The sequence below is a fragment of the Oncorhynchus masou genome, chromosome 17 (genome assembly GCF_036934945.1).
Source record: "Oncorhynchus masou masou isolate Uvic2021 chromosome 17, UVic_Omas_1.1, whole genome shotgun sequence".
Classification (NCBI taxonomy): domain Eukaryota; kingdom Metazoa; phylum Chordata; class Actinopteri; order Salmoniformes; family Salmonidae; genus Oncorhynchus; species Oncorhynchus masou.
In genome coordinates this window covers 5,056,460-5,083,652 of record NC_088228.1, presented here as the reverse complement: position 1 = coordinate 5,083,652, position 27,193 = coordinate 5,056,460, and the positions used below count along the sequence as shown (strand labels likewise).

Genomic DNA, 27,193 nt, shown 5'->3' with positions numbered 1-27,193 from the left:
TCAGTTAATACCATACTATATACAGGGTCAGTTAATACCATACTATATACAGGGTCAGTTCAGTACCATACTATATACAGGGTCAGTTAATACCATACTATATACAGGGTCAGTTAATACCACACTATATACAGGGTCAGTTAATACCATACTATATACAGGGTCAGTTAATACCACACTATATACAGGGTCAGTTAATACCATACTATATACAAGGTCAGTTAATACCATACTATATACAAGGTCAGTTAATACCACACTATATACAGGGTCAGTTAATACCATACTATATACAGGGTCAGTTAATACCATACTATATACAGGGTCAGTTAATACCATACTATATACAGGGTCAGTTAATACCATACTATATACAGGGTCAGTTAATACCATACTATATACAGGGTCAGTTAATACCATACTATATACAGGGTCAGTTAATACCATACTATATACAGGGTCAGTTAATACCATACTATATACAGGGTAAGTTAATACCATACTATATACAGGGTCAGTTAATACCACACTATATACAGGGTCAGTTAATACCACACCATATACAGGGTCAGTTAATACCACACTATATACAGGGTCAGTTAATCCCATACTATATACAGGGTCAGTTAATACCATACTATATACAGGGTCAGTTAATACCATACTATATACAGGGTCAGTTAATACCATACTATATACAGGGTCAGTTAATACCATACTATATACAGGGTCAGTTAATACCATACTATATACAGGGTCAGTTAATACCATACTATATACAGGGTCAGTTTATACCATACTATATACAGGGTCAGTTAATACCATACTATATACAGGGTCAGTTAATACCATACTATATACAGGGTCAGTTAATACCATACTATATACAGGGTCAGTTAATACCACACTATATACAGGGTCAGTTAATACCATACTATATACAGGGTCAGTTAATACCATACTATATACAGGGTCAGTTAATACCATACTATATACAGGGTCAGTTAATACCATACTATATACAGGGTCAGTTAATACCATACTATATACAGGGTCAGTTAATACCATACTATATACAGGGTCAGTTAATACCATACTATATACAGGGTCAGTTAATACCATACTATATACAGGGTCAGTTCAGTACCATACTATATACAGGGTCAGTTAATACCATACTATATACAGGGTCAGTTAATACCATACTATATACAGGGTCAGTTAATACCACACTATATACAGGGTCAGTTAATACCATACTATATACAGGGTCAGTTAATACCACACTATATACAGGGTCAGTTAATACCATACTATATACAGGGTCAGTTAATACCATACTATATACAGGGTCAGTTAATACCATACTATATACAGGGTCAGTTAATACCATACTATATACAGGGTCAGTTAATACCATACTATATACAGGGTCAGTTCATACCATACTATATACAGGGTCAGTTAATACCATACTATATACAGGGTCAGTTAATACCATACTATATACAGGGTCAGTTAATACCATACTATATACAGGGTCAGTTAATACCATACTATATACAGGGTCAGTTAGTACCATACTATATACAGGGTCAGTTAATACCATACTATATACAGGGTCAGTTAATACCATACTATATACAGGGTCAGTTAATACCATACTATATACAGGGTCAGTTCAGTACCATACTATATACAGGGTCAGTTAATACCATACTATATACAGGGTCAGTTAATACCACACTATATACAGGGTCAGTTAATACCATACTATATACAGGGTCAGTTAATACCACACTATATACAGGGTCAGTTAATACCATACTATATACAAGGTCAGTTAATACCATACTATATACAAGGTCAGTTAATACCACACTATATACAGGGTCAGTTAATACCATACTATATACAGGGTCAGTTAATACCATACTATATACAGGGTCAGTTAATACCATACTATATACAGGGTCAGTTAATACCATACTATATACAGGGTCAGTTAATACCATACTATATACAGGGTCAGTTAATACCATACTATATACAGGGTCAGTTAATACCATACTATATACAGGGTCAGTTAATACCATACTATATACAGGGTAAGTTAATACCATACTATATACAGGGTCAGTTAATACCACACTATATACAGGGTCAGTTAATACCACACCATATACAGGGTCAGTTAATACCACACTATATACAGGGTCAGTTAATCCCATACTATATACAGGGTCAGTTAATACCATACTATATACAGGGTCAGTTAATACCATACTATATACAGGGTCAGTTAATACCATACTATATACAGGGTCAGTTAATACCATACTATATACAGGGTCAGTTAATACCATACTATATACAGGGTCAGTTAATACCATACTATATACAGGGTCAGTTTATACCATACTATATACAGGGTCAGTTAATACCATACTATATACAGGGTCAGTTAATACCATACTATATACAGGGTCAGTTAATACCATACTATATACAGGGTCAGTTAATACCATACTATATACAGGGTCAGTTAATACCATACTATATACAGGGTCAGTTAATACCACACTATATACAGGGTCAGTTAATACCATACTATATACAGGGTCAGTTAATACTATATACAGGGTCAGTTAATACCATACTATATACAGGGTCAGTTGATACCATACTATATACAGGGTCAGTTAATACCATACTATATACAGGGTCAGTTAATACCACACTATATACAGTGTCAGTTAATACCATACTATATACAGGGTCAGTTAATACCACACTATATACAGGGTCAGTTAATACCATACTATATACAGGGTCAGTTAATACCACACTATATACAGGGTCAGTTCAGTACCATATTTACAACGTGCAGGGATACTGGTGCACCGGGTACCGCCTGCCGTGCCGGAAGCAGAGAGAATAGTCCAGGACATGGGTGGTTGGAGTTTTTGGCGATTTACCTTCCTCTGACACCGCCGTGTATAGAGGTCCTGGATGGCAGGGAGATCAGCCCCAGTGATGTACTGGGCTGTCCGCACCACTTTCTGTAGCGCCATGGGATCGAGGGCGGTGTTGTTGCCATACTAGGCAATGATGCAGACAGTCAAAATGCTCTCAACGGTGCAGCTGTAGAACTTGTTTGAGGATTTGAGTGTCCATGCCAAACTTTTTCAACCTCCTGAGGGGCAAGAGGCGCTGTCGTGCCTTCTTCTTGACTGTGCCTGTGTGCTTGGACCATTTTAGTGATTTGGACACTTGAAGCTCTCAACCTGCTCCACTGCAACCCTGTCGATGTGGATGGGGGTGACTCGCCTCCCTCGTTTCCCGTAGTCCACAATCAGCTGCTTGGTGTTACTGACGTTGAGGGAGAGCTTGTTGCTCCGGCACCACACCGCCAGGTCACTGACCTCCTCCCTGTAGGCTGACTCAGCCTACCACTGTCGTGTCGTCAGCAAACTTGATGATGGTGTTGGAGTCGTGGGTGGCCACACAGTTGTGGGTAAATAGGGAGTACAGGAAGGGACTAAGTACACACCCCTGTGGGGCCCCTGTGTTGAGGGTCAGCGTGGCGAAGGTAATATTGCCTACCCTCACCACCTGGGGTCGGCCCGTCAGAGGGAGGAGTTCAGACCCAGAGTCCTAAGCCTTGTGACGACTTTGGAGGGGTCAATGGTGTTGAACTCTGAGCTGTAGTCAATGAACAGCATTCTCACATAGGTATTCCTTTTATCTGGATGGGTGAGGGCAGTGTGGAGAGAGCAAATGAGATTGCGTCATCTATGGATCTGTTTGGGGGGGGGGGGGTGCAAATTGGGGTGGGTCTAGGTTGTCTGGGAAGGTGGGGTTAATGTGTGCTATAACCAGCCTCTCAAAGCACTTCCTGATTACAGATGTGAGTGCTACAAGGTGGTAGTCATTGTGGCATGAAGCCTTGGAGTTCTTTGGAACAGGGATGATTGTGGTCATCTTAAAACATGTGTGGATTACAGACTGGGACAAGGAGAGGTTGAAAATGAACGTGAATATAACGTGAATATGCCTGCCAGCTGTTCTGCGCATGCTATGAGAACACGCCATGAAATACAGTCAGGCCCTGTGGCCTTGTGGGTGTTGACCTGATTAAAGACCTTTCTCAGGTCGGCCTCGGAGAGCGAGATCACGAAGGGTGCATAAACTGCATTGAGTTCGTCTGGTAGAGAGGCATTGTTGGGCAGATCACGGCTGGGTCTATCTTTGTAATCCGTAATGGACTGTAGCCCCTTGCCACATGCAGAGTAATATGATTCCACATTCATCCTATATTGTCTTTTTTGCTCGTTTGATGAGGTCATAGCTGGCCTTTTGGACTTACTTATTCCTGTCCTCGGCCGTAGCCTCAGGGTTGTCTGCAATAGCTCTGTCCTTTTAGCTTAGCTCCAACCTCGATGTTAATCCAGGGCTTTTAATTAGGGAATCAGCAAACAATCACTATGGGGACAATTTTGCCAATGGATTTTCTAATGAAGCCGGTGACGGAGATGGTTAGTCTCGAAACAGATTCCAATCAGCGCTAGCAAAGCAGTCGTGTAGCATAATCTCTGATTCTGGTGACCATTTCTCAACGGAACGAGTCACTGGTACTTCCTGTTTGAGTTTCCACTTGTAAAGATGAAGCGAGAGTACTGATTTGGACAATGGCGGACAAGGGAGGGCCTTGTATGCTTGTTTGTGGGTAGAATAGCACTAGGACTTTATCGTCCCTTGTGGCAGTGGAGATGTGTTGATGGAAGTTGGGCATCACGTGTCGTAGAGACGCAGAATTAAAATCACTGGAAACCAGAAATGGAGCTGCTAGATGTTGGTTTTCTTGCATGTTTATAAGCTTGTAAATTTAGGTGGTAGATCAGTTTTAATATAATATAGATTGTTGGTTCTATCAATGTAATTGTCTGCATCATTTCCAATCCCCCATTAAATATTTAGTAAGAAAATAAATACATATACAGTATATATTGTTATATATTACCCGTCAAAAGTTTTAGAACACCTATTCATTCAAGGGTTTTTCTTTATTTTTACTATTTTCTACATTGTAGAATTCTAGTGAAGACATTTAAAACTATGAAATGCCAAGAGTCTCGTCAAGTCAAAAGGTGGCTACTCTGAAGAATCTCAAAAATAAAATATATTTTGATTTGTTTAACACTTTTTCAGTTACTACATTATTACATATGTATTATTTCATAGTTTTGATGTCTTATTCTACAATGTAGAAAATAGTAAAAAATAATGAAAACCCCTTGAATGAGTAGCTGTGTCCAAACAAGTATTCAGACCCATTGACTTTTTAAAACATTTTACAGCCTTATTCTAAAATGGATAAAACATGTTTTATTTTCTTCAAACCACAGACAACACCTCATAATGACAAAGCAAAAACTGTTGTTTTTTTATTGTTACAAATGTATTACAAATAAAAAGCTGAAATATGATTTTGCAAAAGTATTCAGACCTTTTACTCAGTATTTTGCTGAAGCACCTTTGGCAGTGATTTCAGCCTCAAGTCTTCTTGATCTCTGGAGACACCTGGAAATTGCTGTGCAGCAATGCTCCTCATCCAACCTTACAGAGCTTGAGAGGATCTGCAGAGAAGAATGGACGACTCTGGAATGTTGGCCTTCTAGGCAGAGTTGAAAAGAAAAAGCCATATCTCAGACTGGCCAATAAAAAGAAAAGATTAAGATGGACAACAGAACAGACACTGGACAGAGGAACTCTGCCTAGAAGGCCAGCATCCCGGAGTCGCCTCTTCACTGTTGACGTTGAGACTGGTGTTTTGTGGGTACTATTTAATGAATCTGCCAGTTGAAGACTTGTGAGGCGTCTGTTTCTCAAATTAGACACTCTAATGTACTTGTCCTCTTGCTCAGTTGTGCACCGGGGCCTCCCACTCCTCTTTCAATTCTGGTTGGAGCGTTTGCTCTGTTCTGTGAAGGGAGTAGTACAAAGCTTATAGGCAATTTCTCGCATGGAATAGCCTTCATTACTCAGAACAAGAATAGACTGACGAGTTTCAGAAGAAAGGTCTTTGTTTCTGGCCATTTTGAGCCTGTAATCAAACCCACAAATGCTGATGCTCCAGATACTCAACTAGTCTAAAGAAGGCCCATTTTATTGCATCTTTAATCAGAACAACAGTTTTCAGCTGTGCTAACATAATTGGAAAAAGGGTTTTCTATTGATCAATTAGCCTTTTAAAATTATAAACTTGGATTAGCTAACACAACGTGCCATTGGAACACAGGAGTGATGGTTTCTGATAATGGGTCTCTGTACGCCTATGTAGATATTCCATAAAAAATCTGCCGTTTCCAGCTACAATAGTCATTTACAACATTAACAATGTCTACACTGTATGTCTGATCAATTTTATGTTATTTTAATGGACAAAGCGTTGTCTGTGAGTAATTAGATTTTTTTTTACAACGCACACTCCAGTACCATATTTAGAGTTTAGTTTAAAGAGAGCATGGGAACAGTCTGAACAACAATAAGCATATATTTCTCTTTCAACAGCTCTCATCTCAGTCGTAGCCGTGTAAATATGAAGGATATGTTTTATCATATTTTCCTTTTTTTATGTTTGAAAAAGAGACAATGTGTGTGTACTGAGTGGTTGCCTGTCCCTTCTCTACCGTCCAGTACAATTCGTACGACCTGGAGTACAGTGAGGTCTATGACTACAGTGAAGGAGAAGTGGCCACTGAAACTGCCCCAACCGAAGGAGCCAAACCTGCACCTGAGGTAAAACACACCTGTAGATTTACACACACGCACACACACACACACACACACACACACACACACACACACACACACACACACACACACACACACACACACACACACACCAAATGGACAATGATTCCGTTCAATGAAGTTGAGTCATACCTGTCTAATATCTAACAGTATATATCTAATAGCTACAGATATAAGTATATCTATACTGTCTAATCGACTGTTACTACCATGTTACTACTGTTACTACCATGTTACTACCATGTTACTACTGTTACTACCATGTTACTACCATGTTACTACTGTTACTACTGTTACTACTGTTACTACCATGTTACTACCATGTTACTACCATGTTACTACTGTTGCTACCATGTTACTACCATGTTGCTACCATGTTGCTACCATGTTACTACCATGTTACTACCATGTTACTACCATGTTACTACTGTTGCTACCATGTTACTACTGTTGCTACCATGTTACTACCATGTTACTACCATGTTACTACCATGTTACTACCATGTTACTCCTGTTACTACCATGTTACTACCATGTTACTACCATGTTACTACCATGTTACTACTGTTGCTACCATGTTACTACTGTTACTACCATGTTACTACTGTTACTACCATGTTACTACTGTTTCTACCATGTTACTACCATGTTACTACTGTTTCTACCATGTTACTACCATGTTACTACTGTTACTACCATGTTACTACCATGTTACTACTGTTGCTACCATGTTACTACTGTTACTACCATGTTACTACCATGTTACTACCATGTTACTACTGTTACTACCATGTTACTACTGTTTCTACCATGTTACTACCATGTTACTACTGTTTCTACCATGTTACTACCATGTTACTACTGTTGCTACCATGTTACTAGTGTTGCTACCATGTTACTACCACGTTACTACTGTTACTACCATGTTCTAAAATGGTCATAACAATAGATGTTGCTATCACATCGTGCTGCTGACGTGGCTCAACGTTTTAGTGTGGATTTAACAGCATCATTCCAAGCCCTTTTTCTTCTTCTTCTTCATCATCCCACCATTTATTTTTTTATTTTTTTTAACTGTTTCTTCTTCTTTTTCTTTGTTTTTTGCTCTGTGCTGTCGTGTGATAGGCTGTGGACGGAGCTCCACCCGCTGAGAATCCTACAGACTCAACCGTTCCAATCCTGGTACGTTGGCATGCTTCTCTTTGTCTACGACGACGACACGTTATCACTAAAGTAGTACTCTGTGTTGTCTCATCTTACTAAAACTACTGAGTTTAACACAGTGTGTGTGTGTCCAAAAATAACACCCCATTCCCATAAATAGTGCACTACTTTTGACCAGAGCCTGCAGGAGACTATTTGGTGCTTGTCAAAAGGAGTGCACTATATAGGGAATAGGGTAGCATTAGGAATGTATATTTAGGGTAAAGTAGTGTACTATATAGGGAATAGGGTAGCATTAGGGATGTATATTAGGGTAAAGTAGTCCACTATATAGGGAATAGGGTAGCATTAGGGATTTATTTTAGGGTAAAGTAGTGCACTATGTAGGGAATAGGGTAGCATTAGGGATGTATATTAGGGTAAAGTAGTGTACTATGTAGGGAATAGGGTAGCATTAGGGATGTATATTAGGGTAAAGTAGTCCACTATATAGGGAATAGGGTAGCATTAGGGATTTATTTTAGGGTAAAGTAGTGTACTATGTAGGGAATAGGGTAGCATTGGGGATGTATATTTAGGGTAAAGTAGTGCACTATGTAGGGAATAGGGTAGCATTTACGACATAGACCTCATCTTCATCTGAAGGAGGAAGGGGACCTCGGAGGACATCAAAGGAAGCGTTTGATGTCAAATGACAACGATGGACCAATTTAAAGCACGTTGGATTATTGCAACAGCTGAGCTGCCAGACAGAGGGACATCAAACGCTTTATGTGGTGGTTTGATGTATGTGGCAAATGGAACGCTGGAACGCCAATACCACATGACGTGTAATACGACAACCTCACGTTATATTATTGTCACGGTTTTCTTCTGGTGAAAGAGAGGCGGACCAAAATGCAGCGTGGTTATTTGTAAACATCTTTAATAAAGACGAAAATACGAACAATATACAAAAATAAACAATAAACGTGAAAAACCGAAACAGCCCTATCTGGTGCAACAAACACAGAGACAGGAACAATCGCCCACAAGAGACCTAAAGAATATGGCTGCCTAAATATGGTTCCCAATCAGAGACAACGGTAACCACCTGCCTCTGATTGAGAACCACTCCAGGCAACCATAGACTTACCTGGAATACTTAACTAAACACTATCCCATAAACTACAAAACCTCTAGACAAAACAAACCACATAAATCACCCATGTCACACCCTGGCCTAACCACAATAATAAAGAGAACACAGAATACTAAGACCAGGGCGTGACAATTCTGGTGAGAACGTTTCCCGTGTCCATTCATTCGAATTTGGATACAATCAAATGGCTGGTGAATAATGAGACAGAGTAGTATTTGTATTCTCAAAGAGATTGCTTAAGTATTTAGGCTTTCTACAAGCAGCTCTACAAGCAGCTCGGGGGATCTCTTGATTCTAAACTCACCATCCAACGAGTCACCATCCAATTAATTATTTTGGACTTTTGATTCTAAATTCACCATCCAACGAGTCAACATCCAATTAACAAATGACAGTCCTCAGTTTGCAATCTCCAAGTTAGATTACTAGATATTACAAAGATCAAAGAATAAACAGTCTTGGATGGTCTTCTTAATCTCCCTTGGAGTCATCCGAACCCTGTGTGGCGTTTAGGGTGCATCCCAAATTCTACCCTGGTCAAAAGTAGTGCACTTTGTAGGGAATAGGGTTCCATTGGGCTCTGGTCAAAAGTAGTGCACTTTGTCGGGAATAAGGTTCCATTTGGGCTCTGGTCAAAAGCAGTGCACTTTGTAGGGAATAAGGATGCCACATGTTTCTACAGTCCCCTTTTGATATCCATCAGACGCAACACTTCAATCTGATCTTGATATGAACTGAACTAGTAAAACTCTGCCTGCTAATGAATTGCGACCAACGGGGTTCATATAAACTCTACTTGTAAAATTCTGCCAGCTAATGAATTGCGACCAACGGGGCCGCATCCCATATCCTCTTTTTTGTCTCCAGTTTCCTGTAGTTTTGTAAGGTCAATCAGAAATACCTGCTTCCTTTTATGTATCCTTCTTAGACATAACTAACGCAGGGAAATACTGGTAACTGGGTTATTCACCACTACCTCACCCTCTTTTACTTCTGGGGCCCATATTTACAAGTTATCCAAGACCTTTGAGTGCTGATCTAGGATTACTATTACTTTTCGGATTATGGAGAAATAAGACAGGCGGGGACAATGTTTTTAGGTCACCTGACCTACTGACACGTAGCATCTGCATCAAACCAACGATGTATTAAATGTTGTTGTTTTTTATTAGAAACATTATTAACCAATAGGTGAACTATTCCTCTCTCTAACCTCAACCCTCCATGTTCCCTCCCACTGCCTCCCCGCCCCCTCCTCACATCGACCAATCAGAACTACGACGAGGAAATAGTCGACGATTACGTCACCGGCGAGGAGCAGGTCGACGCCGACCCTACGGCTGCAGCAGAAATCGGCTCTGATACCAAAGGTCCCGACCCCGGCGCAGAATCGTACGATTTTAAGGAGTACGATATGAAGGAATACGGTGATATTAAAGAGATCGATACGAAACAGACGTACGAGTACGGTGACTATGGCGACTACGGCACCGGCGAGGCCAAACCTACCTCCTTCCCAGCCTACGAGGATGAGTTTGGGCCGGGCGTACCTGCTGAGACCGACACAGATAGTAGTGTGAGTAGCATTTTATGCTCATCCTGAATATACACATCTCAGAGACCATCTGAGTCTATGAGGCCTAACATAGAACCTACTCGGGAGCTACTTCTGGAGGTACACAATGCTACTGTTGGCTTGGGAGGAGTGTCTGTGTGATTAGGGATATGTACCACAGAGCGAGGCGTCGATACTGAATGGAGATACACATCTCACTTCGTAACAATCCCTCTTACTCTCTCTGTCTTTCTGAACTCCCTCACTCTCTCTCTCGTTCTCTCTATCGCTCTCTCTCTCTCTCTCTCTGTGTCTGTCTGTCTGTCACTTTGCCAAAGCAAGTGAAATAGATGATAAACAAAAGTGAAATAAACAATAAAAATTAACAGTAAACATTACACTCAAAGAGGTTCCAAAAGAATAAAGACATTTTGTTTCCAGTCTCACTGTAGCCATTTTGTTTCCAGTCCCACTGTAGCCATTTTGTTTCTAGTCCCACTGTAGCCATTTTGTTTCTAGTCCCACTGTAGCCATTTTGTTTCCAGTCCCACTGTAGCCATTTTGTTTCTAGTCTCACTGTAGCCATTTTGTTTCCAGTCCCACTGTAGCCATTTTGTTTCCAGTCCCACTGTAGCCATTTTGTTTCCAGTCCCACTGTAGCCATTTTGTTTCCAGTCCCACTGTAGCCATTTTGTTTCCAGTCCCACTGTAGCCATTTTGTTTCCAGTCCTACTGTAGCCATTTTGTTTCTAGTCCCACTGTAGCCATTTTGTTTCTAGACTCACTGTAGCCATTTTGTTTCCAGTCCCACTGTAGCCATTTTGTTTCCAGTCCCACTGTAGCCATTTTGTTTCCAGTCCTACTGTAGCCATTTTGTTTCCAGTCCCACTGTAGCCATTTTGTTTCCAGTCCTACTGTAGCCATTTTGTTTCTAGTCCCACTGTAGCCATTTTGTTTCTAGTCCCACTGTAGCCATTTTGTTTCATGTCCCACTGTAGACATTTTGTTTCCAGTCCCACTGTAGCCATTTTGTTTCCAGTCCTACTGTAGCCATTTTGTTTCTAGTCTCACTGTAGCCATTTTGCTTCCAGTCCCACTGTAGCCATTTTGTTTCCAGTCCCACTGTAGCCATTTTGTTTCTAGTCCCACTGTAGCCATTTTGTTTCTAGTCTCACTGTAGCCATTTTGTTTCCAGTCCCACTGTAGCCATTTTGTTACCAGTCCCATTTCAGCCATTTTTTCCAGACCTACTGTAGCCATTTCATTTCATGTGGCCAAGATAGACATTTTGTGAACAGTCCCAGAGTTAGCCATTTGTTTCCAGTCCTACTGTAGCCATTTTGTTTCTAGTCTCACTGTAGCCATTTGCTTCCAGTCCCACTGAAGCCATTTTGTTTCAGTCCCACTGTAGCCATTTTGTTTCTAGTCCCACTGAAGCATTTTTGTTTCTAGTGAAACTGTAGCCATTTTGTTTCCAATCCCAGCTGTAGCCATTTTGCTTCCAGTCCCAGCTGATGTTTGCCAGTTTGAGGGTTTCCAATCCCACTGAAGCCATTTTGTTTCCAGTCCCACTGTAGCCATTTTGTTTCTAGTCCCACTGAAGCATTTTTGTTTCTAGTCGTGACCACTGTAGCCATTTTGTTTCCAATCCCACTGTAGCCATTTTGTTTCCAGTCCTACTGTAGCCATTTTGTTTCTAGTCCCACTGTAGCCATTTTGTTTCCAGTCCCACTGTAGCCATTTTGTTTCTAGTCCCACTGTAGCCATTTTGTTTCTAGTCTCACTGTTGGAAGCCATTTTGTTTCCAGTCCCAATGTAGCCATTTTGTTTCCAGTCCCACTGTAGCCATTTTGTTTCTAGTCCCACTGTAGCCATTTTGTTTCCAGTCCCACTGTAGCCATTTTGTTTCCAGTCCCACTGTAGACATTTTGTTTCTAGTCCCACTGTAGCCATTTTGTTTCTAGTCTCACTGTAACCATTTTGTTTCCAGTCCCACTGTAGCGATTTTGTTTCTAGTCCCACTGTAGCCATTTTGTTTCTAGTCCCACTGTAGCCATTTTGTTTCTAGTCCCACTGTAGCCATTTTGTTTCCAGTCCCACTGTAGCCATTTTGTTTCTAGTCCCACTGTAGCCATTTTGTTTCTAGTCTCACTGTAGCCATTTTGTTTCCAGTCCCAATGTAGCCATTTTGTTTCCAGTCCCACTGTAGCCATTTTGTTTCCAGTCCCACTGTAGCGATTTTGTTTCTAGTCCCACTGTAGCCATTTTGTTTCTAGTCCCACTGTAGCCATTTTGTTTCTAGTCTCACTGTAGCCATTTTGTTTCTAGTCCCACTGTAGCCATTTTGTTTCCAGTCCCACTGTAGCCATTTTGTTTCTAGTCCCACTGTAGCCATTTTGTTTCTAGTCCCACTGAAGCATTTTTGTTTCTAGTCCCACTGTAGCCATTTTGTTTCCAATCCCACTGTAGCCATTTTGCTTCCAGTCCCACTGAAGCCATTTTGTTTCCAATCCCACTGAAGCCATTTTGTTTCCAGTCCCACTGTAGCCATTTTGTTTCTAGTCCCACTGAAGCATTTTTGTTTCTAGTCCCACTGTAGCCATTTTGTTTCCAATCCCACTGTAGCCATTTTGTTTCCAGTCCTACTGTAGCCATTTTGTTTCTAGTCCCACTGTAGCCATTTTGTTTCCAATCCCACTGTAGCCATTTTGTTTCCAGTCCTACTGTAGCCATTTTGTTTCTAGTCCCACTGTAGCCATTTTGTTTCCAGTCCCACTGTAGCCATTTTGTTTCTAGTCCCACTGTAGCCATTTTGTTTCTAGTCTCACTGTAGCCATTTTGTTTCCAGTCCCAATGTAGCCATTTTGTTTCCAGTCCCACTGTAGCCATTTTGTTTCTAGTCCCACTGTAGCCATTTTGTTTCCAGTTCCACTGTAGCCATTTTGTTTCCAGTCCCACTGTAGACATTTTGTTTCTAGTCCCACTGTAGCCATTTTGTTTCTAGTCTCACTGTAACCATTTTGTTTCCAGTCCCACTGTAGCCATTTTGTTTCTAGTCCCACTGTAGCCATTTTGTTTCTAGTCCCACTGTAGCCATTTTGTTTCTAGTCTCACTGTAGCCATTTTGTTTCTAGTCCCACTGTAGCCATTTTGTTTCCAGTCCCACTGTAGCCATTTTGTTTCTAGTCCCACTGTAGCCATTTTGTTTCCAGTCCTACTGTAGCCATTTTGTTTCTAGTCCCACTGTAGCCATTTTGTTTCCAATCCCACTGTAGCCATTTTGTTTCCAGTCCTACTGTAGCCATTTTGTTTCTAGTCCCACTGTAGCCATTTTGTTTCCAGTCCCACTGTAGCCATTTTGTTTCTAGTCCCACTGTAGCCATTTTGTTTCTAGTCTCACTGTAGCCATTTTGTTTCCAGTCCCAATGTAGCCATTTTGTTTCCAGTCCCACTGTAGCCATTTTGTTTCTAGTCCCACTGTAGCCATTTTGTTTCCAGTCCCACTGTAGCCATTTTGTTTCAGTCCCACTGTAGACATTTTGTTTCTAGTCCCACTGTAGCCATTTTGTTTCTAGTCTCACTGTAACCATTTTGTTTCCAGTCCCACTGTAGCCATTTTGTTTCTAGTCCCACTGTAGCCATTTTGTTTCTAGTCCCACTGTAGCCATTTTGTTTCTAGTCTCACTGTAGCCATTTTGTTTCTAGTCCCACTGTAGCCATTTTGTTTCCAGTCCCACTGTAGCCATTTTGTTTCTAGTCCCACTGTAGCCATTTTGTTTCTAGTCTCACTGTAGCCATTTTGTTTCCAGTCCCACTGTAGCCATTTTGTTTCTAGTCCCACTCTAGCCATTTTGTTTCCAGTCCTACTGTAGCCATTTTGTTTCTTGTCTCACTGTAGCCATTTTGTTTCTTGTCTCACTGTAGCCATTTTGTTTCCAGTCCTACTGTAGCCATTTTGTTTCTAGTCTCACTGTAGCCATTTTGTTTCCAGTCCTACTGTAGCCATTTTGCTTCTAGTCCCACTGTAGCCATTTTGTTTCTAGTCCCACTGTAGCCATTTTGTTTCTCGTCCCACTGAAGCCATTTTGTTTCTAGTCCCACTGTAGCCATTTTGTTTCTATTCTCACTGTAGCCATTTTGTTTCCAGCCCCACTGTAGCCATTTTGTTTCTAGTCCCACTGTAGCCATTTTGTTTCTAGTCCCACTGTAACCATTTTCTTTCTAGTCCCACTGTAGACATTTTGTTTCTAGTCCCACTGTAGCCATTTTGTTTCCAGTCCCACTATAGCCATTTTGTTTCCAGTCCCACTGTAGCCATTTTGTTTCCACTCCCACAGTAGCCATTTTTTTTCTAGTCCCACTGTAGCCATTTTGTTTCTAGTCTCACTGTAGCCATTTTGTTTCAGGTCTCACTGTAGCCATTTTGTTTCCAGTCCCACTTTAGCCATTTTGTTTCCAGTCCCACTGTAGCCATTTTGTTTCCAATCCCACTGAAGCCATTTTGTTTCATGTCCCACTGTAGCCATTTTGTTTCCAGTCCCACTGTAGCCATTTTGTTTCTAGTCTCACTGTAGCCATTTTGTTTCCAGTCCCACTGAAGCCATTTTGTTTCCAGTCCCACTGTAGCCATTTTGTTTCTCGTCCCACTGTAGCCATTTTGTTTCTAGACTCACTGTAGCCATTTTGTTTCATGTCCCACTGTAGCCATTTTGTTTCTAGTCCCACTGTAGCCATTTTGTTTCTAGTCTCACTGTAGCCATTTTGTTTCTAGTCTCACTGTAGCCATTTTGTTTCCAGTCCCACTGTAGCCATTTTGTTTCTTGTCTCACTGTAGCCATTTTGTTTCTACTCCCACTGTAGCCATTTCGTTTCCAGTCCCACTGTAGCCATTTTGTTTCCAGTCCCACTGTAGCCATTTTGTTTCCAGTCCCACTGTAGCCATTTTGTTTCCAGTCCCACTGTAGCCATTTTGTTTCTAGTCCCACTGTAGCCATTTTGTTTCCAGTCCCACTGTAGCCATTTTGTTTCCAGTCCCACTGTAGCCATTTTGTTTCTTGTCTCACTTTAGCCATTTTGTTTCTAGTCCCACTGTAGACATTTTGTTTCTCGTCCCACTGTAGACATTTTGTTTCTAGTCCCACTGTAGCCATTTTGTTTCTAGTCCCACTGTAGCCATTTTGTTTCCAGACCCACTGAAGCCATTTTGTTTCCAGTCCCACTGTAGCCATTTTGTTTCTCGTCCCACTGTAGCCATTTTGTTTCTAGACTCACTGTAGCCATTTTGTTTCCAGTCCCACTGTAGCCATTTTGTTTCTTGTCCCACTGTAGACATTTTGTTTCTAGTCTCACTGTAGCCATTTTGTTTCCAGTCCCACTGTAGCCATTTTGTTTCCAGTCCCACTGTAGCCATTTTGTTTCCAGTCCCACTGTAGCCATTTTGTTTCCAGTCCCACTGTAGCCATTTTGTTTCCAGTCCCACTGTAGCCATTTTGTTTCCAGTCCTATTTCTCCCACAGCAGTGGCTGTCAGTACTGTTCAAGATGAGGGAGGACAATCACTTTTCCATGACCACGGCCTTATTTCTATTACAGCATATTGGATGACTGTCATTCATTTTCCATTCAGCCAGCTCAATGTAATAGTGATAAGTTTAGGTTACGGCATGATACTCTTAATTTTTCCCCTATACCAATCATGAGGTTGCTACAACCGGGTTTATGAATGAAAGGTTAACAACGTTTCATCATGAATTCCTCCTGTGTGAAGTCATTGTGTCAATAATATCAGGTGTCCAGGACCCTCGCTGTGTTCAGTTAGTTATGTACATCCCAAATGGCACCCTATTCCCTATATAGTGCACCACACATAGGGCCCTGGTCAAAAGTTGTGCACTATAAAAGGAACACAGTGTAATTTGGGATACATCTCCGTTTGTCATCTTCAGTGGCTTTGGAAAACTAACTAATATCATTCGGACCAAGACTCAAATTGTGGCTTCATTACGAATCACTTCTTGTGGTTAATATTTCCTACGTAGACTAAAAACACATTTAGCATTTAGCCTTAACAAATGTTCCACGACCAGGCACAGACAGGCACTCGGCATTTTGAAGGGGTCTGGATCTTTTCTTATCTCGTTTACAGCTGGATGTGGTAGTGTATTCAATTCCCCCGAATCTCCTGGTGCAATGAGGACACCAGACATTGGGTAGGACTTCCCTTGCTTGACTTCCCATGACTACTTCACCTCTGATTGGTTATAATTCACCCGGCTGGTGTTTGTGACGTCAGCGTAGAACCTGGTGATGCTGCCACAGAAGCCTACAGAAGGATTTTCTTTGGGAAATACTGACGTCCCCCCCCCCCTGTGTTTTGTTGACAACTCGCCAGATCTGTATTCTGATTGGATGTCTCTGTGGTGTGTTTTCAGATTGGAGGAGGTAGATATGGCGGAGAGAAGGGAGAGAAGGGAGAACCCGCCATCATCGAACCCGTAAGTGGAAGGCAACACGTTTTATCACTATTGTATAACTAGTTATCAATGATGCATCAGCTAAAACTGTGGAGTTAACTTTGCCGTAAACATCATTTTCTGACGTTTCTCCTGCTTCAGCTCAGTCCCACTCCATGTTTCCCCGACTCATAAACATGACACGTTGTACAACCACTAGTTATTATCCCTACTATATAACTAGTTATTATCCATACTATATAACTAGTTATTATCACTACTATATAACTAGTTATTATAACTACTATATAACTAGTTATTATCACTACTATATAACTAGTTATTATCACTACTGTATAACTAGTTATTATCACTACTATATAACTAGTTATTATCCCTACTATATAACTAGTTATTATCCCTACTATATAACTAGTTATTATCACTACTATATAACTAGTTATTATCACTACTATATAACTAGTTATTATCACTACTGTGTAACTAGTTATTATCCCTACTATATAACTAGTTATTATCACTACTATATAACTAGTTATTATCACTACTATATAACTAGTTATTATCACTACTATATAACTAGTTATTATCCCTACTATATAACTAGTTATTATCCATACTATATAACTAGTTATTATCCCTACTATATAACTAGTTATTATCCATACTATATAACTAGTTATTATCACTACTATATAACTAGTTATTATCCCTACTATATAACTAGTTATTATCCATACTATATAACTAGTTATTATCACTACTATATAACTAGTTATTATCACTACTATATAACTAGTTATTATCACTACTATATAACTAGTTATTATCACTACTATATAACTAGTTATTATCCCTACTATATAACTAGTTATTATCACTACTATATAACTAGTTATTATCACTACTATATAACTAGTTATTATCACTACTGTGTAACTAGTTATTATCACTACTATATAACTAGTTATTATCCATACTATATAACTAGTTATTATCCCTACTATATAACTAGTTATTATCCCTACTATATAACTAGTTATTATCCATACTATATAACTAGTTATTATCCATACTATATAACTAGTTATTATCCATACTATATAACTAGTTATTATTCCTACTATATAACTAGTTATTATCCATACTATATAACTAGTTATTATCCATACTATATAACTAGTTATTATCACTACTATATAACTAGTTATTATCACTACTATATAACTAGTTATTATCACTACTGTGTAACTAATTATTATCACTACTATATAACTAGTTATTATTCCTACTATATAACTAGTTATTATCACTACTATATAACTAGTTATTATCACTACTATATAACTAGTTATTATCACTACTATATAACTAGTTATTATCACTACTATATAACTAGTTATTATCCCTACTATATAACTAGTTATTATCACTACTATATAACTAGTTATTATCACTACTATATAACTAGTTATTATCCCTACTATATAACTAGTTATTATCACTACTATATAACTAGTTATTATCACTACTATATAACTAGTTATTATCACTACTATATAACTAGTTATTATCCATACTATATAACTAGTTATTATCCCTACTATATAACTAGTTATTATCCCTACTATATAACTAGTTATTATCCATACTATATAACTAGTTATTATCACTACTATATAACTAGTTATTATCACTACTATATAACTAGTTATTATCCCTACTATATAACTAGTTATTATCACTACTATATAACTAGTTATTATCCCTACTATATAACTAGTTATTATCACTACTGTGTAACTAATTATTATCACTACTATATAACTAGTTATTATTCCTACTATATAACTAGTTATTATCACTACTATATAACTAGTTATTATAACTACTATATAACTAGTTATTATCCATACTATATAACTAGTTATTATCCCTACTATATAACTAGTTATTATTCCTACTATATAACTAGTTATTATCACTACTATATAACTAGTTATTATCCCTACTATATAACTAGTTATTATCACTACTATATAACTAGTTATTATCCCTACTGTGTAACTAGTTATTATCACTACTATATAACTAGTTATTATCCCTACTGTATAACTAGTTATTATCCCTACTGTGTAACTAGTTATTATCACTACTATATAACTAGTTATTATCACTACTGTGTAACTAGTTATTATCACTACTATATAACTAGTTATTATCACTACTATATAACTAGTTATTATCACTACTATACAACTAGTTATTATCCCTACTATATAACTAGTTATTATCCCTACTATATAACTAGTTATTATCACTACTATATAACTAGTTATTATCCCTACTATATAACTAGTTATTATCCCTACTATATAACTAGTTATTATCACTACTATATAACTAGTTATTATCCCTACTGTATAACTAGTTATTATCACTACTGTGTAACTAGTTATTATCCCTACTATATAACTAGTTATTATTCCTACTATATAACTAGTTATTATCCATACTATATAACTAGTTATTATCACTACTATATAACTAGTTATTATCCATACTATATAACTAGTTATTATCCCTACTATATAACTAGTTATTATTCCTACTATATAACTAGTTATTATCCATACTATATAACTAGTTATTATCACTACTATATAACTAGTTATTATCCATACTATATAACTAGTTATTATCACTACTATATAACTAGTTATTATCACTACTATATAACTAGTTATTATCCATACTATATAACTAGTTATTATCACTACTATATAACTAGTTATTATCCCTACTATATAACTAGTTATTATCACTACTATATAACTAGTTATTATCACTACTATATAACTAGTTATTATCACTACTATATAACTAGTTATTATCACTACTATATAACTAGTTATTATCCATACTATATAACTAGTTATTATCACTACTGTGTAACTAGTTATTATCACTACTATATAACTAGTTATTATCACTACTGTGTAACTAGTTATTATCACTACTATATAACTAGTTATTATCACTACTATATAACTAGTTATTATCACTACTATGTAACCATGTTATTATCACTACTATATAACTAGTTATTATGTCCTACTATATAAATGTTATTATGTGTCTTACTATATAACTAGTTATTATCACTACTGTGTAACTAGTTATTATCACTACTATATAACTAGTTATTATCACTACTATATAAATAGTTATTATCCATACTGTATAACTAGTTATTATCACTACTATGTAACTAGTTATTATCACTACAATATAACTAGTTACTATCCATACCATATAACTAGTTATTATCACTACTGTGTAACTAATTATTATCACTACTGTGTAACTAGTTATTATCACTACTGTGTAACTTTTGTCTGTCTTCTATTTTGTCTGTCTTCCCATCTTTTCTGTATCTTCTATTTTGTCTCCACTCTGCCTGTAGATTTCTTTTCTCTGTCTTTCTGAATGCCCTAATGTATCTCTGTCTTCCCTCTCTTTTCTCTGTCTTCCCTCTCTTTCTCTGTCTTCCCTCTTTTCTCTGTCTTCCCCCTCTTTTCTCTGTCTTTCATCTCTTTTCCCTCTTTTCTCTTCTTCTATCTTTTTCTGTCTTCTCTTTTGTCTGTCTTCCCTCTTTTCTCTGTCTTCCCTCTCTTTTCTCTGTCTTCCCTCTCTTTTCTCTGTGTCTTCCCTCTCTTTTCTCTATCTTCCCTATTTTGTCTCTGTCTTCCCTCTTTTCTCTGTCTTCCCCCTCTTTTCTCTGTCTTTCCTCTCTTCTATCTGCCCTCTCTTTTCTCTGTCTTCCCTCTCTTTTCTCTGTCTTCTCTCTTTTCTCTGTCTGTCTTCTCTCTATTCTCTGTCTTCCCTCTCTTTTTTGTCTTTCTTCTCTCTCTTTTCTGTCTTCCTTCTCTTTTTTGTCCTTCTTCTCTCTCTTCTCTGTCTTCCCTCTCCTTCACTGTCTTCCAGGGGATGCTGATTGAAGGACCCCAAGGAGGCCCTGGCCAAGCTGTGAGTATCACGTTCTCTCTTTGGCTCCCTCTCTCCCAGACCTACTCTCTCTCTCTTTGGCTCCCTCTCTCCCAGACCTACTCTCTCTCTCTTTGGCTCCCTCTCTCCCAGACCTACTCTCTCTCTTTGGCTCCCTCTCTCCCAGACCTACTCTCTCTTTGGTTCCCTCTCTCCCAGACCTACTCTCTCTCTATTTGCCTCACTCTCTCCCAGACCTACTCTCTCTCTTTGCCTCCCTCTCTCCCAGACCTACTCCCTCTCTCTCTTTGCCTCCCTCTCTCCCAGACGTACTCTCTCTCTCTCTTTGCCTCCAGAGAGAGAGCTAGAGAGAAAGAGATAGACCAAAAAGGCAAAGAGAGACAAAGAGAGAGACAAAGAGAGTGAAAGAGTGCACGAGAGAGTGAGCTAGAGAGAGAGAGAGAGAGAGAGAGAGAGAAAGAAAGAGAGAGAGTGAGAGAGAGAGTGTAGCTTTGTCTCTCTGAGGTTGATAAATTAAATGTGGTAGCAGTTTGGTAAGCTAGCTCTGCTGTAGTTAATGGGTATGTGTGCGTTCGCAGGGATTGCCCGGCGCCCCAGGCTCCCAGGGTGCCCCTGGCCCACATGGAGACCACGGTGACAGGGTAAGTGAGCTTTCGCTGCTCAGGAACTCCCTTTGCACTTCCTGCTGTTGGAAATAGGTCATTTCCTCATTACCCACCACAACTCTCTGACTCTCATTTTAACCCATCACTAAAGCAACATATGCAACTCAACAGTTTATATATAGCTACCACAGCAAATAGTGTAAAGGCTATTCAGAGTATGGTTGGAGAACTCTGGCTCATAGAATATACAATACAACCCTCGTAGAATATACAGTAGAACCCTTGTAGAATATACAGTACAACCCTCGTAGAATATACAGTACAACCCTCGTAGAATATACAGTACAACCCTTGTAGAATATACAGTACAACCCTCGTAGAATATACAGTACAACCCTCGTAGAATATACAGTACGACCCTGGTAGAATATACAGTAGAACCCTCGTAGAATATACAGTAGAACCCTCGTAGAATATACAGTAGAACCCTCGTAGAATATACAGTAGAAGCCTCAGCACATCAAACCAATACAACCATAGCGGTTTAGAAATACCAAAGAATGGAATGTTAAGGGAGATCTCAGTGATTGGAATGTTAATGGAGATCTCAGTGAATGGAATGTTAATGGAGATCTCAGTGAATGGAATGTTAAGGGAGATCTCAGTGATTGGAATGTTAAGGGAGATCTCAGTGATTGTAATGTTAAGGGAGATCTCAGTGAATGGAATGTTAAGGGAGATCTCAGTGATTGGAATGTTAAGGGAGATCTCAGTGATTGTAATGTTAAGGGAGATCTCAGTGAATGGAATGTTAAGGGAGATCTCAGTGAATGGAATGTTAAGGGAGATCTCAGTGAATGGAATGTTAAGGGAGATCTCAGTGAATGGAATGTTAAGGGAGATCTCAGTGATTCGAATGTTAAGGGAGATCTCAGTGATTGGAATGATGGATTGGAATGTTAAGGGAGATCTCAGTGATTGGAATGTTAAGGGAGATCTCAGTGAATGGAATGTTAAGGGAGATCTCGGTGATTGGAATGTTAAGGGAGATCTCAGTGATTGGAATGTTAAGGGAGATCTCAGTGATTGGAATGTTAAGGGAGATCTCAGTGAATGGAATGTTAAGGGAGATCTAAGTGAATGCAATGTTAAGGGAGATCTCCGTGAATGGAATGTTAAGGGAGATCTCAGTGATTGGAATGTTAAGGGAGATCTCAGTGATTGGAATGTTAAGGGAGATCTCCGTGATTAGAATGTTTTAGTTTTTTTGAGAGAATACCAAGTGTGCAAAGCTTTTATCAAGGCAAAGGGTGCCTACTTTGAAGAATCTCAAATATAAAATAGATGTTGATTTGTTTAACACTTTTTTGGGGTTACTACATGATTCCATATGTGTTTTTTCCTAGTTTTGATGTCTTCACTAGTATTCTACAATGTAGACAATAGTTTTAAAAAATAAAGGAAAAACCCTGGAATGAGTACAGGTGTGTCCAAACTTCTGACTGGTACTGTATATTTGGGAGAATGTAGTTCTTAAACCCCTCAGGCCAAGTCCGACTAGTCTGTCTGACTAGTCTGTCTCCTTGGACTGTGGCTAATAGCTGACTAATAATGAGTCAGCATTCCACTTACTTAACTGATTCTTAGATGACAGTCTATTCATAGTAACAGTATATTATGATAAAGACATTAGTTTAAAATAATAAACACAGTGTTTCAGACAAGACTGTGGTCTTGACAACAAGCCATCCATCTTGGTTTTACAAAGAAGAGAAGCCAGCAGGTATGCCTATATAGGAAGTTGTTTCTCTGTGTCCTTCTCCTTTGGCTGGGTTTGTAGTAGAGCCCCGCACCTTCATTCCACGGGGAGAAAAGAGGTCAATCAGCCACGGCTTGCTACTGCACCGGGGAGGAGAAGGAGAGGGAAGGGAGGAGAGGAAAGAAGGAAAGGAGGGGAGGAAGACCGAAGGGCAGGCCCGGGAAACCAAATAACTCGGATTACCCTCAACAACACATAGTTGTGGAAATACGTCCCTATTCCCTATTGGCCCGGGTTAAAAGTAGTACACTATATAGGGCATAGTTTGCTATTTGGGTCGCTGGCTGTTTTTTTTTCTCTCGATGTCTCAGTTTCAAGGCCAACCTCAGACCCTCCAGCAGCACATCAAACAATAAGGCACCCTTAGAGTGTCAATGTACTTCTTTAAGGGCTGCACTGGACCCTGGTCTAAAGTAGTGCCCTATATCGGGAGTCCGGTGTCATTTGGGACACAGCCCAGGGACTGTGGATCGGAGGACATTTAGTTTGATTGATTGACACTGAATAAGTGGCCCCTCTTTAAGAATCTGTAGTGCGAGTTTGTTTTTTCTTCCTAGAATGTGGTGAATCGACCCCGTTTCCCTCTCCTCACCCTACATTGTAAATTGTAAATAAGAATTTGTTCTTAACTGACTTGCCCAGTTAAATAAAAGTTAAATAAACATTTTTTTTTTAAATTACAAATAAATGGGAATAGGACAACTTGAGACCCAACCTTAGAATGCCCTCGAGGGAAGACACACCCACCTCAGCAGAGTCTCCCCTCCCCTCCTCTCCTCTTGACACACAAAAGCCTTTTTGTTCCAGTAAGAGCAGAATGCTCAGAAAATATTTGTCTGATCCCGGATCCCTCCACCCCAGTCCGTCGTTGCCTCTCCATTTCCTCCCAGGAGGAGTTAGTCTGACTGAGATTTGACAGGCCCATTGAAAGTGACCCGGTGCTGGTGGTTCTGAAGTTTGGGATTTTTGGAGAGAGTGTAGGGTCTCCCTAACACACACACACACACACACACACACACACACACACACACACACACACACACACACACACACACACACACACACTATACCCTTGCAGGGATTATCCTTTGATCAGCACGTTTCTCACATAACCGACCCCGCACCCTCGCCTCCTCTCCCCCCCCCCACCCAACGATATATATATATATGATGACTGATAGATGGTGCTGTGTTGAAGCCTCCATCTTGGTATTTCCCCAACATGTATAATATATATATATATATGTACATATACACTAGATGACTGATAGATGGTGCTGTGTTGAAGCCTCCATCTTGGTACTCCCCCACCATTTATAATATATATGTAATATTATATATATATATATATAATATATATATATATGTATATGTACATATGTACATATGTACATATACACTAGATGACTGATAGATGGTGCTGTGTTGAAGCATCCATCTTGGTACTCCCCCACCATTATAAATAATATTTTGGAAGTGATAGAAATGCATTTATTAATGTCTACATTTGTTTTTGCCACATCTATTATACTACAGACACCATTAATGTGTACTTTTAAATCATATTATGTGAGCTAAACATACAAATGAAAACATATTTAAAAAAACATATTATTCTTGTTATTGTCACCACTACAACAAAAATACTTAAATAAATTGACTACTTCTTCTAGGGAGTGCCAATATGGCCGACCGGTGGTTTCAAAACCTCTCATTGGCCAATACATAACATCAGCAATCCGGAGTTGATATATTGTACATGATTGATCCCACCACAGCCCCCCAACCCCAAGCCCCTGCAGTACCAATGTGTGTTGACTGGGGGGGCAGTAAGGAGTCTATGGCTAAGTTTAGAATGGCACCCTATTCACTATACAGAGCCCTACCTTTGACCAAGGCCCATAGGACTCTGGGCCCATAGGACTCTGGGCCCATAGGACTCTGGTCAAAAGTAGTGCACTATATAGGGAATAGGGTGCAATAGGACTCTGGGCCCATAGGACTCTGGTCAAAAGTAGTGCACTATATAGGTAATAGGGTGCCATAGGACTCTGGGCCCATAGGACTCTGGTCAAAAGTAGTGCACTATATAGGGAATGGGGTGTCATTACAGAGTTAGCCGTATGTAGCTCTCTGGATATCCCTCTGGATAAGACAGCAAGGCAGGCAGTCAACCAGCCAGACAGTTAGGCTGTCAGGCAGTCAGTCAGGCAGTCAGTTAGTCAGAGAAGGGAAGCAGTAACACATGGGAACAATTTGACCCAGCAGAGCACGTCTGAGACAGACAGAGACTAGATCAGAGCGCGTGACCAGCTTGCTAAAGAGATCTAGCCCTGACCTGGCCTGTTAAAGAGATCTAGCCCTGATCTGTTAAAGAGATCTAGCCCTGGTCTGTTAAAGAGATCTAGCCCTGGTCTGTTAAAGAGATCTAGCCCTGACATGGTCTGTTAAAGAGATCTAGCCCTGACCTGGTCTGTTAAAGAGATCTAGCCCTGGTCTGTTAAAGAGATCTAGCCCTGGTCTGTTAAAGAGCCCTGGTCTGTTAAATCTAGCCCTGGCCTGTTAAAGAGATCTAGCCCTGACCTGGTCTGTTAAAGAGATCTAGCCCTGGTCTGTTAAAGAGATCTAGCCCTGGTCTGTTAAAGAGATCTAGCCCTGGTCTGTTAAAGAGATCTAGCCCTGGTCTGTTAAAGAGATCTAGCCCTGACCTGGTCTGTTAAAGAGAGCCCTGGTCTGTTAAAGAGATCTAGCCCTGGTCTGTTAAAGAGATCTAGCCCTGGTCTGTTAAAGAGATCTAGCCCTGACCTGGTCTGTTAAAGAGATCTAGCCCTGACCTGGTCTGTTAAAGAGATCTAGCCCTGGTCTGTTAAAGAGATCTAGCCCTGACCTGGTCTGTTAAAGAGATCTAGCCCTGGTCTGTTAAAGAGATCTAGCCCTGACCTGGTCTGTTAAAGAGATCTAGCCCTGGCCTGTTAAAGAGATCTAGCCCTGGTCTGTTAAAGAGATCTAGCCCTGGTCTGTTAAAGAGATCTAGCCCTGACCTGGTCTGTTAAAGAGATCTAGCCCTGGTCTGTTAAAGAGATCTAGCCCTGGTCTGTTAAAGAGATCTAGCCCTGGTCTGTTAAAGAGATCTAGCCCTGGTCTGTTAAAGAGATCTAGCCCTGGTCTGTTAAAGAGATCTAGCCCTGGTCTGTTAAAGAGATCTAGCCCTGACCTGGTCTGTTAAAGAGATCTAGCCCTGGTCTGTTAAAGAGATCTAGCCCTGGTCTGTTAAAGAGATCTAGCCCTGACCTGGTCTGTTAAAGAGATCTAGCCCTGACCTGGTCTGTTAAAGAGATCTAGCCCTGGTCTGGTCTGTTAAAGAGATCTAGCCCTGACCTGGTCTGTTAAAGAGATCTAGCCCTGGTCTGGTCTGTTAAAGAGATCTAGCCCTGACCTGGTCTGTTAAAGAGATCTAGCCCTGGTCTGTTAAAGAGATCTAGCCCTGGTCTGTTAAAGAGATCTAGCCCTGGCCTGTTAAAGAGATCTAGCCCTGACCTGGTCTGTTAAAGAGATCTAGCCCTGGTCTGTTAAAGAGATCTAGCCCTGACCTGGTCTGTTAAAGAGATCTAGC

General features: G+C 39.7%; 1 protein-coding gene across 1 annotated transcript in view; it reads left to right on the top strand.

The window, feature by feature from the left end:
• The window catches only part of LOC135558088 (collagen alpha-1(XI) chain-like), a 208,044-nt gene that overhangs the window by 73,387 nt on the left and 107,464 nt on the right, over positions 1-27,193 (top strand). Inside the window, 6 exon segments of the mRNA XM_064991838.1 lie at positions 6,700-6,801; positions 7,942-7,998; positions 10,395-10,697; positions 17,107-17,169; positions 21,136-21,177; positions 21,735-21,797. Of these exon segments, the coding sequence (XP_064847910.1) occupies positions 6,700-6,801; positions 7,942-7,998; positions 10,395-10,697; positions 17,107-17,169; positions 21,136-21,177; positions 21,735-21,797 (630 nt within the window).